Source organism: Esox lucius, chromosome 11 (assembly GCF_011004845.1).
Source record: "Esox lucius isolate fEsoLuc1 chromosome 11, fEsoLuc1.pri, whole genome shotgun sequence".
Classification (NCBI taxonomy): Eukaryota; Metazoa; Chordata; class Actinopteri; order Esociformes; family Esocidae; genus Esox; species Esox lucius.
This window is the reverse complement of record NC_047579.1, coordinates 32183391-32196465: the sequence shown is the minus strand read 5'-3', so window position 1 is coordinate 32196465 and position 13075 is coordinate 32183391. Positions and strand designations below refer to the sequence as shown.

Below are 13075 nucleotides of genomic sequence, written 5' to 3'. Positions count from 1 at the left end.
AAAGTCAAAAATAGTAAACACAAATAGTTTTTCCCTGAACAGCGTTGGACAGAAGGGCTCCAGCCCTGCAAAAACCTTAACATTAACCCAGCCTAGACTGTGAGAAACATGGACATCAACAGCAACATAAAGTAAGAAACTGAAGGCTTCCCACAGTACAACCAGACAATGCTTCTGACAGGCAATCTAAAAGGCACTCCATTAAGCCTAGTCCACAAGAGCTTTTATCATTGAGTCATCCTATTGTCTCCAGCTGCGGTGTTGTAGCGCCAGTCATGCCGTATTCAGCGAAGCGTGTCGTCCTCTCCCCACCCACTCACAGGCCCAGCCAGGAGCCACGGGGTTAACAGAGCCCATCAAACAGCCATTTAAACACCATCTTCATTCAACACGCATACCACAGAGGCACATAAAGGCACAGGAACAGGCAGGCTCTGACAGACACACTGAAACCAGAGGGGGATTGAATGAGCCAGGACACCTCTGAATAACACGTAATGACAACAGCTAGGTGCTACATGTGCACCTGCAGGAACAAAGTAACCAATTGTGCTGTATTTTTCCCCTCTCTTCCATTCTCTCGCTCCGTCAATCAGGGTGGAGGTCACTTGGGTAACGTGACGGACGAGAGATGGAGGGCATAGGGGAGGGTGGAGGATGCTTTATAGTAGGCTGCGTACAGAGAATATAGATGATGGACACAAGGAGGGTCTTCTAATTCTATGAGGTTAGAATAAAACAGAGATTTAGGTAGATAAATCATTCCAATTTTTTTAAGGTGTGGCCTAGGAGATACCCAGAGCCCCAGCTGCGCCACAGGAGCCTCCAAGGACTCCAGCAGGGCCAGGCGAACCTTCAAGCACCCCGACAGAGCCAGGCGAACCTCCAAGCACTCCAACAGGGCCAGACAAACCTCCCAGCACTCCAGCAGAGCCAGACAAACCTCCAAGCACTCCAACAGGGCCAGACAAACCTCCAAGCACTCCAGCAGGGCCAGACAAACCTCCAAGCACTCCAGCAGGGCCAGACAAACCTCCAAGCACTCCAGCAGGGCCAGACAAACCTCCAAGCACTCCAGCAGGGCCAGACAAACCTCCAAGCACTCCAGCAGGGCCAGACAAACCTCCAAGCACCCCGACAGAGCCAGACAAACCTCCCAGGACCCCGGCAGAGCCAGACCAACCTCCCAGGACCCCGGCAGAGCCAGACCAACCTCCCAGGACCCCGGCAGAGCCAGACCAACCTCCCAGGACCCCGGCAGAGCAAGCTGAGGCACTAGGAGTATCCTGGGACACACCTCGTGAAATTAGACACAATCTGTCCGTCAGATTCTCTGTTAAACATTGAAAGATTCAGGTAGCTACCAGATGGGCCAGCCCCACCTCAACACACCCGACTCCTATTGAAACCTCGTCTGAGGAGGTATTTGAGGGCTCCTGCCAGCAGCCATTCCTCCCAAACCGCCTCCACTGAAAAGGGGTTTGACCTTTGGTCTTGATTTCCCCATCACCTTCGTCCCTTGCACTTGTCTGTTAGTTAATACAACGCCCTCCAGGGCCCTGATCATAGCCTCTGTGTCCGTTCCCTGGGTTTCTCTCTTTTACAGGTTAGAATTAAGTAGATAGATCATCCTTACTATATGATGTTAGAATAATAAAGAGAATCAGGTAGACAGGCAGATAGACAGACGCCGAAGACAGAGAGACGCTGTAGAACACACATGAAGAACCATGAACGGATACGTAGGCGTGTGTATGCATGTTTGCATTCATGCGTGCATATGCATGTGAAATGCTTTTGTGTCCCCTGCACATGTGTGAATGTTAATCGGTGTGAATGTTTGTGTCACATTTACATTGCTGTACAACCATGAAATGTGTTTATGACCTACATGTCAAACCCCAATTTGCCTAAGTACATCTGAATCCTTCCTGGACAATCTCATGTGGATGGATTAGATTCCCATGATTATTAGAGTGTAATACTGAGCTGCTAAAAAACAATGGGTCTTTTTCATAACCTTTTTAGTTCAGAATTACCCAGGATGCCAAAACATCTTTAGGGTAGTGTATAGTTTCGTTTTCACGTGCACATTGATATTTTGATCCTGTATAAATGAGTAAAATAAGTAAAATAGTCCTAAGCTCATCCAGTCATTGAGGGGTTGGCTGTATTGCGCCTGTTTCTGAGATAGTTGTTATTTGCAGGACACTCTTGTTGGATTCTTGCCGGTATTACCAATTACTACATAAACCAACAAATCGTGACTAGCGGCTGTGAACTGGTCCAGTGAGCCAGGATCTTTTTATCATAACATCAAAGGTAACTAGATCATAACTAAAAATGCTATGAAATGTATAATATGTGGGCATAATGGGTTTAGTTGGAATTCAAACACATTCACTTTGGCAGCCGCTTGAATGCTTCAGGAAAATGCATTTTAAATGTACAAAGCTGTCTAACAAACACAGTCATGGGTGGATATTTCACGTTTACTCCAAAGGCAGGCCTGGAATTATGCAAATATGGCTGTACACCATACTCTGTTAACACACACTCAGCCTGTGTTTTAGTGATCAAAACATAAATGCCTTGAACACATTAGTTCAAAAAAAATTTAAGCGAATAAACATGGTCTGGTGTTTACAACCTAAACACTGTGACGTGTGCTCATTGAAATTCTAAATTGCTTGACACATTTAAAGTATTTCAGTATTTAAGTACTTAGTAACTGTTAGCATCCTAAAGCTGTGGTTTTACAGTGATAGTAAAGTTTGTTTAGTATCTAGTAAGTGTTAACATCCTAAAACTGGTTTTACAGAGATAGGGCTGTTTGTTCATTGTTTAGTACATGTTTGCGTCCTTAAGCTGTGGTTTTACAGGGATAGGGCTGTTTGTTTATTGTTTAGTAAGTGTTATCATTCTAAAGCTATGGTTTTACAGTGATGGGGCTGTTTGTTCATTGTTTAGTAAGTGTTAGCATTCTAAAGCTATGGTTTTACAGTGATGGGGCTGTTTGTTCATTGTTTAGTAAGTGTTAGCATTCTAAAGCTCTGATTTTACAGTGATGGGGCTGTTTGTTCAGTGTACAGTCAGTGAAACAGTCAGTAGTGTGTGTGTCTCTGTGTCTGTCTGTATGTGTATATACGTTTACCTTAGATTCACTGGTTTAATGGATGATAGAGACTGGGTTTCAGGATTATTTCAATTGTATGGGGGGAGGCAAAACAGAAAACTCTAGAAGGAATCTTCAATCCATAAATCCACAGCTGTGGACAGGGTTGATGATCATCACTACATAGCAGAGGACTGCGGGACTTACCTGGTAGGTAGCTGAGTGGTCATGACTACACCGTGCAGTACCGGGAAGGAGATGAACGGAAGACTGAGGGGAACACAGAGAGTTCTCCATGTCCACACAGCACATTCCCTGACAAGAACTTCATCAGATCTCATTAACAGACTTCATCATCACACCCACAGAGGGGACATGTGGCCTGATTGGCTGGTTGCGCCTGATCCCAGCCACTGACTATGTGTTACCTGGTGTGGTGTCAGATCTCTGCGGAGGCACTAAATAGCCTCTCGAGCTCAGTCAGTCATGGAGATACATAGAGCTTGCAGGCTCTAATGGAGTCAAGTCTGGAGAAGACAGAGTTCTGTGAAGAGGAAGGCGGAGAGAAAATGAGGGATGGGTGTGTATGTGTGTGTGTTGGGGGGGGGGTGATGTGGGGAAGGGAGGGGGGCAACTGACAGTCAAATTAGAGGCAGGTGACGGTGAAAAGGGAGAGAGAGAATAAGCGAGCAAGAGAGAAAGAGAGCAACTCTTTCCAATAATTACATTAACACTCTGTGATAAAACCCTCACATTAGAGAGTTTCCCTTGAGTGGCTGACAATGAGGGGAGAGAGAGAGAGAGAGAAATGTGAGGAGACGACAGAAGGAAGCAGTCAAATGCACAGGAGATGTCGGGGAAGTGGAGAAAAGGGGGAGCAAAGGAAGAAAATGTGGAGAGTGAAGTGATTGAGTAAATAGAGTCAATAGATGGATGAGGAAGTAATGTGCCAGAGAGAAGGATGGGGAGAGAAAGTGAGAGAAATAAAGACAGAAAGGAACATGGAGGGAGAGAACCCAGGTGGTAGTCCTTGGAAGAGACAGTTAGTGATGGCTATCTCAGGTGTGTGGATATCCGTCACCATGGCGGTAACAAGCTGTCAGAGACAAAGTGAATCACAGACCGCGGATGACGCTAACTCCTCTAGAAGTCCATGTGAGCCAATCAGGATTAGGGGAGAGAGAAAGGAGAGGGAGAGAACAGAGTGAAGGAGGGGTACAAAAGGATGTATTGATTGCGAATATCATCTATCAGACACTCACAATAGAGATAGGCATGAGTCATGTAGCGTATTGGCGGCATGTAATCAAATATCAAAAACATATCCCAAATTCACTTCAGAATCCGACATTTCATTTCACTTCAGATTTGGACATTTCTAGAAGAGGGTGTGTGTGTGAAAATGATGTGTATGAAATGTATTGTTAAGGCATTTACTTCCAGGTGGGTGACTTAACGGTTTAGGTTTGTGATCAAACAAATTTCACAGAACAAACACATTTCCTGAACAATCTTAAACAACATCACTACTCTACTACTCCTAGTTACTGGAAACATAGATACTCCAATACTGGAATTCTTATGAAGTGGCAAAGAGACACTAAAGTAAAAGCTTATCTACCAAATGGGCTTCCCTCCCTTCATGTCCAACAGAATAAACCCTCGCATTCAGCAGGAGGAAGGATACTGGTTAATATCACCTTGATACACCAAAGTTCCAGACAAGTAATTTAGCTCTTACCCTGTTTACAAATGAAATCTATACTGAAGTGTATGTGTTTCTATTAAGAGTGTTCACCAGCGATCTATGAGTGCTTTAGACAGTGAATTGAAGAATGTTGCTGTTTCCGCCTTATAAAAGTTGATTGGACCACAAACTTCAAGACCTCTACTGAGGAGTAGTCCAACGCCATGTAATATGGAAATTCCATCCACATCCCAGCTGTCAAAACATTCTGTGGGTGTTTTGAAAGCTTACCCGCAGGTTATCCTTTTATAAACAACTTCCTCCTTTCAGTCCTGTTTGGTTACTTTACCTCCTCCATTCAGTCTTGTTTAGTTACCGTACCTCCTCTGTTCAGTCTTGTTTGGTTTACAGTACCTACCCTTTTCAGTCTTGTTTGGTTTACAGTACCTACCCTTTTCAGTCTTGTTTGGTTTACAGTACCTACCCTTTTCAGTCTTGTTTGGTTTACAGTACCTACCCTTTTCAGTCTTGTTTGGTTTACAGTACCTACCCTTTTCAGTCTTGTTTGGTTTACAATACCTCCTCAGACCAGTCTTGTTTGGTTTACAAAACCTCCCTTCGATCAGTCTTGTTTGGTTTACAGTACGTCCTCTGTTCAGTCTTGTTTGGTTTACAATACCTCCCCCTTTCAGTCTTGTTTGGTTTACAGTACCTCCTTCAATCAATCTTGTTTGGTTACTGTACCTCCCCCCAAACTTGCCAGTCTCCTATCTCTCCAGAGTGTCTGCGCCTCTGGGGAGTTAGGATTGCATTATCTTCTTAATCATATTAGGCCATAGCTGAGAAGCTTGCTCATTTCTCAGCCTGACTCTCTCCCAGTCTGACGTGTGTTGCATGGTGATGAGGCTAGTGAAGGTGAGTGAGTGCCATGCAAGACATATCTAATCTCACATCATATATCATACCTAGACACATCTAATCTCCAATCAGTTCCAGGGATCTGGGTCAATACCTGCAGAGGGGGATGTGCAGGAGAAACAGGAGATAGGACAGTGTGATGGTAGGATGACTAGAGGAGAGACAGGATGGTTGGAAGAGAGGAGAAAAGACAGTCAGGGGAACGAGAGACAGACAGGAGAGATACATCAGGGGAGGGAGGGAGGGAGAGACTGACAGACAGGGGAGACACAGACAGACAGGGGAGAGAGGAGTGGGACAAACAGGGGACAGATAAGGGGAGAGATGGACAGATATAGAAGGAACAGACAGGGGAGAGATGGACAGATGTAGAAGGAACAGACAGGGGAGAGATGGACAGATATAGAAGGAACAGACAGAGGAGAGATGGACAGATATAGAAGGAACAGACAGAGGAGAGATGGACAGATATAGAAGGAACATGCAGGGGAGAGATGGACAGATATAGAAGGAACATGCAGGGGAGAGATGGACAGATATAGAAGGAACACACAGGGGAGAGATGGACAGATGGAAGGAACAGACATGGGAGAGATGGACTGAGGGAGTACAGGGGAAGGAAGTGGCAGCTAAAGTTCCAAAGAGAAATGAAGAGGAGGGGCTAAAAGACAAATGGAGACAAAAGGAACAGTGGGAGGGCTGCTTCTCTTTCGTAGGCAGGCCTGACTGACTGGCGTGGGAGGGCATCATTGGCTATTTATCTCTTTTATATGTTTGTCTGAGTGTGTGTCCATCCATACGTGTGTGTCCCAGTGAGTATTAGACCGAGCTATTGATCTGGGAAAAGGTAGAAAAGGAATGTTACGTATTGTGGTGGACACAGTGGTCACAGAGAGAGCGCAAGATAGAAGGTCAAGTGAAAGAAAGAGGGAGAAAAATAGAGGGAGAGCGAGAAGGAGGGAGACACAGGGAGAGAGAGATGAAGAAATAGAAGTTTGGAAAAAGGGTTAAACAAAGCCAAATGGAATGTGTCAGGCAGTGGAATTGAATACTCTTGGGGTGATCGCTTAATCACACCCAGCAAACTGCCAGTCTATTTAACTGGAATTCTGCTCAACATTGCCCCTAATGGCAGCTTTTCATGTATTAGTCCCTACATGCACCTTGTTTTTCTCACCTGGACAAACGGCTGGATTTTAAGTGAGTGCTGTGTGAGTCCAAGAGGAAGATCACACACAAACATTTACACGTACACACGCAAATACACACACAAGCACACACACAAGCACACACATTGATCTCAGAAAACAGAAAGCCATAATAATCCCTCAATTCCCTCAAGTACATCAAAGACTAAACAGCATGAATGGTTAGGGACAATTCAGCATTCACTACACACAGTACCACCTGTGTCAGCCAGGGGAAAGTGTGTTTCTGTCCACACACACAGTCAGATGGACTCACTCACTGAGACCCCCACACACACACCTACTGAAGCAAACATATCTTTAGTCACAGTCTGTCAGGGCACAGCAAACATGTATACATTTGCCAGGTCAACTTCTTCCTCATAAAGCACTACTAAGTGGATCAACGCAGGTGATTGGACGAAGAGAGAGGTTGACTTCCTCACACCAGATCAGGAGGAAGACGGGTCTGGCCATAGGGAACGGAGAGGGCAAAGGTAAAGGTGGGCAAGAGGTTAAAGATTAGAGGGGACCTCTATGATTCAGAAGGGGACTGTAAGTTACATTAGAGAGGAAGATGTAGCTAGAGAGGAGTAGGTGATGAGAAGTGGAGTAAGTCAATGAGAGGTGAAGGGAGGTGGAGCTTTGTAATGAGAGGTGGAGCTTGGTAAGGAGCAGTGGAGAAAGGTGGACAAAGGGAAAGAGAGATGGAGCTTGTTGAGGAAAGGGTGGAGAGAGGAATTGGAGTAAAGCAAGGAGAGTTGGAGAAAGGTAGAGAGATATGAAGAGAGGTGAGGAGAGATGAGGAGAAGTGAGGCGAGGTGGGGAGAGGTTGAAGCTTTGCGAGGAGAGGTGGAGAGGAACCGATTTGAATTGTTTTGTAGAGGAGAATATGATTTGGAGGTCACATAGGATGTGAGTCTGGGATAGCATATGAATTTGTGTTAGTGATCCATATAAGGCAAACAACATTGTAGCGTAGGAGTTGACTGAACTGGGGGTTGTGGGTCAAGGGTCAGATGTGGTCCTGGCAGTAGTAAAGGATATGGGCTGGACACCATGCGTATGCACCAGCTTCGGGGACACGTGGTCTGTTTGAGGCAGAAGAAAACCACGGGCGCCAGCTCAGGGAACGGCACCACCAATGTGCTGAGGTCACTGCCCATGCTGACATCATCTCCCGCCCCTCCCGCCTCCTCGATGACGTCCTCCGACTGCACCGGGCCGTAGTCCTCGCAGAGCCCCGCCCCCCCCGGGGACACAGCCCCTAGCGGAACGGGACACTCCTCACTCGTCATGGCAGCGCTGCAGAGGTCTGGGGGAGAGAGGGAGGGAGGGCACGAGAGATGGGTGAGGGAAACAAAAACACTGACTACATAACTGCATTTCATATGTATCTGGAGAATGTAAAATATTTACTGTGCTGTTAACAACAGCCTCTACTAAAATCCAACTTGCCGGCATTACAGTGACATGTCAGTTCAGAAAGACAGACAGACCGACAGACAGACAGACATGGAGGTTGTAGCGGCTACCCCAGCCAGCCAGGGTCTAATTGAATGTGTAATTTAACATACTGTGCCTCAGCAGTCTCCACTACTTTAACTAAGAGCAGTAAGATCAGGAACAGAGCCAGGCACAGGCAAGGAGCCAACAACGCAACAGAAACACAGATCGTTCTAGCACACAGTGGTTAAGCACAGCCAGTGTTTTTTTTATTTTACTCTTACAGTGATCATGTTTTTCTGTTTGCTTTTGTCTGTGTGTACGTGTGTGTGTGTTATAGTCAGTTTGTGGAGATAAACTAAAATGTCTAACGTCATTTGGAGATTATCAACATATTGCCAATGAATACTTTATTCAGATTATAATAACATATTATAATCCATGAAATTAAGACCAGCAATCATCTAAAACTGTGTGGTCTGTGTCAGGATGAAGAAACTACAGCTACTGAATCAAAAGCCTCACTGCAGTACTGTAAACTTTGAAAGGCCAGAGTTATTAGAAGAGATATTGTAGTGAATGACACCCAGTGCTCTCCCGTTAACTCTTTGTCATTGGGGGTGACCGCATCCCATCTAGTGAGGACGTCTGGGTGTAATACTGGGCTCTTCAGTCTGACTTCCACGGTGACAAAGCCGTTCAGGGAAACTACAGAGTTATTTGAGCAATGTTGACAGTAAAGAGGTTTAAAAAAGAGGGAGGAGAGATTCCGTCAGATTCACTAAGAGAGGAGAGTCAGAAGGAGAGAAAAATAGAGGTGTAAAGAAGTTAGGAGAGAAAGAAGAGAGATTAAAGGGAGTAGACTTAATATGTATTGCTATAAATCTCTTTTCTTTCATTCATATAGACATACATCCATATACAACAATATTCATAAACACATAGAAACAGTTCCAGACAAATGTGTGGTCAAAATGTTGGTACGGGACATATACACAAATGTATATACACACACACACACACACACACACACACACACACACACACACACACACACACACAAACACACTCATATATATAATCTACCTTGCAGTCCTTCTTGAACACACAAACCATGACACACACAATCACACATTCTAACACACACACACACGTTATCATTTTAAATTGGGGTAACATACATAATCACCCATTCAGTGCCACATTCGGAAGGGAGCCTGTGGAGAGCAAACATTATCTCTCTGCCTTCCACTCCAGTCAACACACTGATGCAAACAAGCTCTTCCACTGTCACACACACACACACACACACAAAATATTACTTTGTGCAGTGTAAAGTGGATTACAATAGCAGTGGGCTCTACGTTACCTTATTACTGATTCATTTCCACCCGGCCCCTTGTTCAGCGTTATGCACCTAATTTCTATCATGATAATAATAGATCATATTTAATTTACCTTCAGAAAAGGTTTTCTGTGACTACATCAGAAAAATAGGAAGACTCAAATCGATTGGATTGTGTAATGAAACCATGAAAAGTGGAGCAACCAGTTTATGATCTGGTGTTTTGACTGGCGTTGGAATATAGACCCCAATGTCAGTGTTATGAGGCACAGGAAGTGTTGTAAAACAGAATCGAGGTACTCTGAAAAGAGTGGTATAATTATTTTTATATTCAAATATTTTCCTTGGTTCCACATTTATGGCTTTCCGTCATGCTTCATAAACTTTATAATTCTTATCACACCGTTGGCTCAAGATGGAAGTATTTGACAACTAAACTGTACAGGATAAGGTCACATTCTCTACCCAAAAACATGACTGAGCTTGCAGGCCCCCGATCTACCACAAGAAGTCCCAAGAGAGCAATGTGACACAGCCCTCAACAATGTCAACCTGGCCCTCATTTTTGTAAAGTAATTTTTCAAAACAATATTAAGACAGGAAATAAAAATGGAGAAGTGGTAATTACATCCTGGACTATATTTGAATTGTTGAACCTCATGTTTAACCTGTATTCAAGTTTGAACTTTTTTTATGATAATGAATATGTGCTCCCCAGCGTCTTCAATTATCCGGCCTAGTAATGTTAGCTAGCCATTTTCATATAAGATAAAAAGTAGGTTAGAAAAATAGCACCGCTAGCAAGCCTACCTGGTAACATGTGCTATTCTTACTTGCTCCCTGCTCCACTTTCTCACTGCTGTGTGCCGTTGTTGATTATCTGTTTCACTACTCTCAGATTTAAAAAGATATATATTAACTAAGGAATTAGTATTACTATAGCACTCAGACTAATTTAAGGAAGGAAGGCTACTTATATGGAAGTATCATTATAAGTAGCCTAGTAAATGAATGCAAACTCAGAACAGTGCATTAATTCCTCATACAATTATTTCCCAATGGTGTTGGTCATACACATGTGTGTGTATTTAGCACAGGCAGGAGGTAGTTCTATTAGCATCACTTTAAGACACGACTCCCTATGGGGACATGCTATACACTAACAAACCTTGTGATTATGTTGTATTACTGTAGCAGTACTAAATACAATTCTACTCTGGCAGGCAGATGGCTGGTTGGCACTTCAGGTCATTCATGACCAAAGAGTTCAGCCTCTTGAACAGTTTCTCTCCCTTCGCTCTGGCTCTCAGTAATCAGCCATGTGGATCATAGAGGCTAACAGGACTATGTTAACCACATCAAGACATATCTATCACATTAGTTAACCACATCAAGACATATCTATCTCATTGTATTTGCCATTTGATAAATTAGATCAAAACTGTCAGACCCTGAGATTTAGGGAGTTGTAGTATCATTAGTCAGTGTTAACCAATTTCAGACAAACTGTGGAGTTAACTATAAGGGCTAAAACATATTGTAACCGATTACATTGTGTCAGTCTGACAAATCTGCCCATATTAATGTATTTCATTGCAAGAATGATCCATTAGTCTGTATACTATTCAACCTATATAATTTACAAGTACAGTACACACACCAGTCTTCACAGTTTGTGGCTTTGACTTTCACAGCTGAAGTTATGAATGATTTCTTTTTTCACAATACTGTAAAATCACATTTAATTGTTTTACAATTATTTTTGGGAATGCCAAAAATTCTTAAAACTCTATATCAAATAGATAAATCCTTGGTATATAAGTCTTAAAACAATTCCACATGGTAACAAATAAATCACAAATAAACGTTTAATAAATCACAAATAAGCGTTAAACAAATATAGACCTCTCTGTGCTTTAATAAGCAGTCTTGAAAGTATGCAGTATTCACTTCATAGAACTTAATCACCAATATGACTTCATCTGGCAAGTAGGTTGTAACATTAGGCAACTAGCTACTGTAAAGTAGATGTCCAACCAACAACCTAGCTAAGGGCAGAACAGACGGAGGACATTATGGTTGTCAGGCTACTAGTGGCTGTCTGACAGCTAAAAAAGTTGGAATGAGACAATAATGACTGGTTTTAATGAAATACTAAAACCATCTAGTAGAAAAAAAAGGAGGCTTTAACACTACAGTAATGGGCAGTAACTGCCCTTATTTAGCTTCTATCAGCCTATTTAATTCACTGTTGCTACAAAATTCAACTCGCTGTCATTGTCAAGAAAAAGGCAGGTGTTGCCTGAGGGGGAAGGTATTGTTGTCAAGTAAGAGAGGTGGAGGAGAGAGAAGAAAAGGCCCTGACGTATCTAATGAGTGAAGAAACTTAGTCAAGTGTTTGGCAGGGAACACAACCAACCCCACAAATCATTTACTGTCATTTATTCAAAAAAATAAAACAGTAAATCACAATTATGTTGTAATAATGGCACTGAAACCAAACTGACCCCAAAAAGCACTAATCGCTCAGCACTCCAGACAAATGTAACATACACAAAAAAAACATGAATAATGACTAACTTTGCCCTGATTTCCCTAGCCCCATGTACCATTAAAATGTGCCTGCCAGTAGCGTTGAATAGTTCAGAGTCTATCTCCTGTCTGATCCTCAATGCTAACGCTAACTCCCATTAGATGCATTTTCATAAACTCCACACAACTCGTTAACTAGACTTTGCTCCTGCTTTTCAAACGTAACGACCCATGTGCTCCTTGTGAGGGAGTCAGTGAAAGAGATGGAGGAAGGATGAAAAGGATGAGAAAAAACAAAGATAAAGACAAATATATTTAATGACTAGCACAACTAATGTGAAAGGAATATTACGCCTCTAGACAACTCCACCTCGGGAAGGATGAGATGCCAAAAGGAGGATTCTAGAAACGTGTGTGTCGGCATTATTCCATGACAGGCTGTGACGCCAAGATACAGCTGCAATAAGTTGGACACTTCAAGTGTTGCCAGCTGCCTTACTGTTATAACGGCACGTGATGACCGCAGGGTCGTGGAGCTGGCCGGGAGTACCAAGCAGCAAGCAACTCATGTAAATGGAGGAACGATGCAAGGTAAATTGAATGGAGAGTCTTGACTACAAAGCATTCCTCAGGCCTAAATACAGTAGGCATTTGATGTGGTTGGATTTCTGCAGCTTACCCATTCTGCTACAGTAGCCTACACCATTCTGTAGAACAGGCATTTACATATTATGTTTAGAAATACAAAATAATAATAATGTTGACAGATCTACCTAAAAAGACACTTCAACACAACATCAAACAGCAAATCAATTTAACTCTTGGATCCAAACAGCCTTGTCTGT

General features: G+C 43.2%; 1 protein-coding gene across 2 annotated transcripts in view; it reads right to left on the bottom strand.

Annotated features, from left to right (window-relative positions):
• The window catches only part of cacna1ia (calcium voltage-gated channel subunit alpha1 Ia), a 217447-nt gene that overhangs the window by 149772 nt on the left and 54600 nt on the right, over nucleotides 1-13075 (bottom strand). For both annotated transcript variants that reach the window (XM_020051158.3, XM_034295186.1), the window contains exon 2: nucleotides 7955-8222. In XM_020051158.3, the coding sequence (XP_019906717.1) occupies nucleotides 7955-8205 (251 nt within the window). In that variant the 5' untranslated portion in view covers nucleotides 8206-8222. The remainder of the gene's footprint in view (nucleotides 1-7954; nucleotides 8223-13075) is intronic.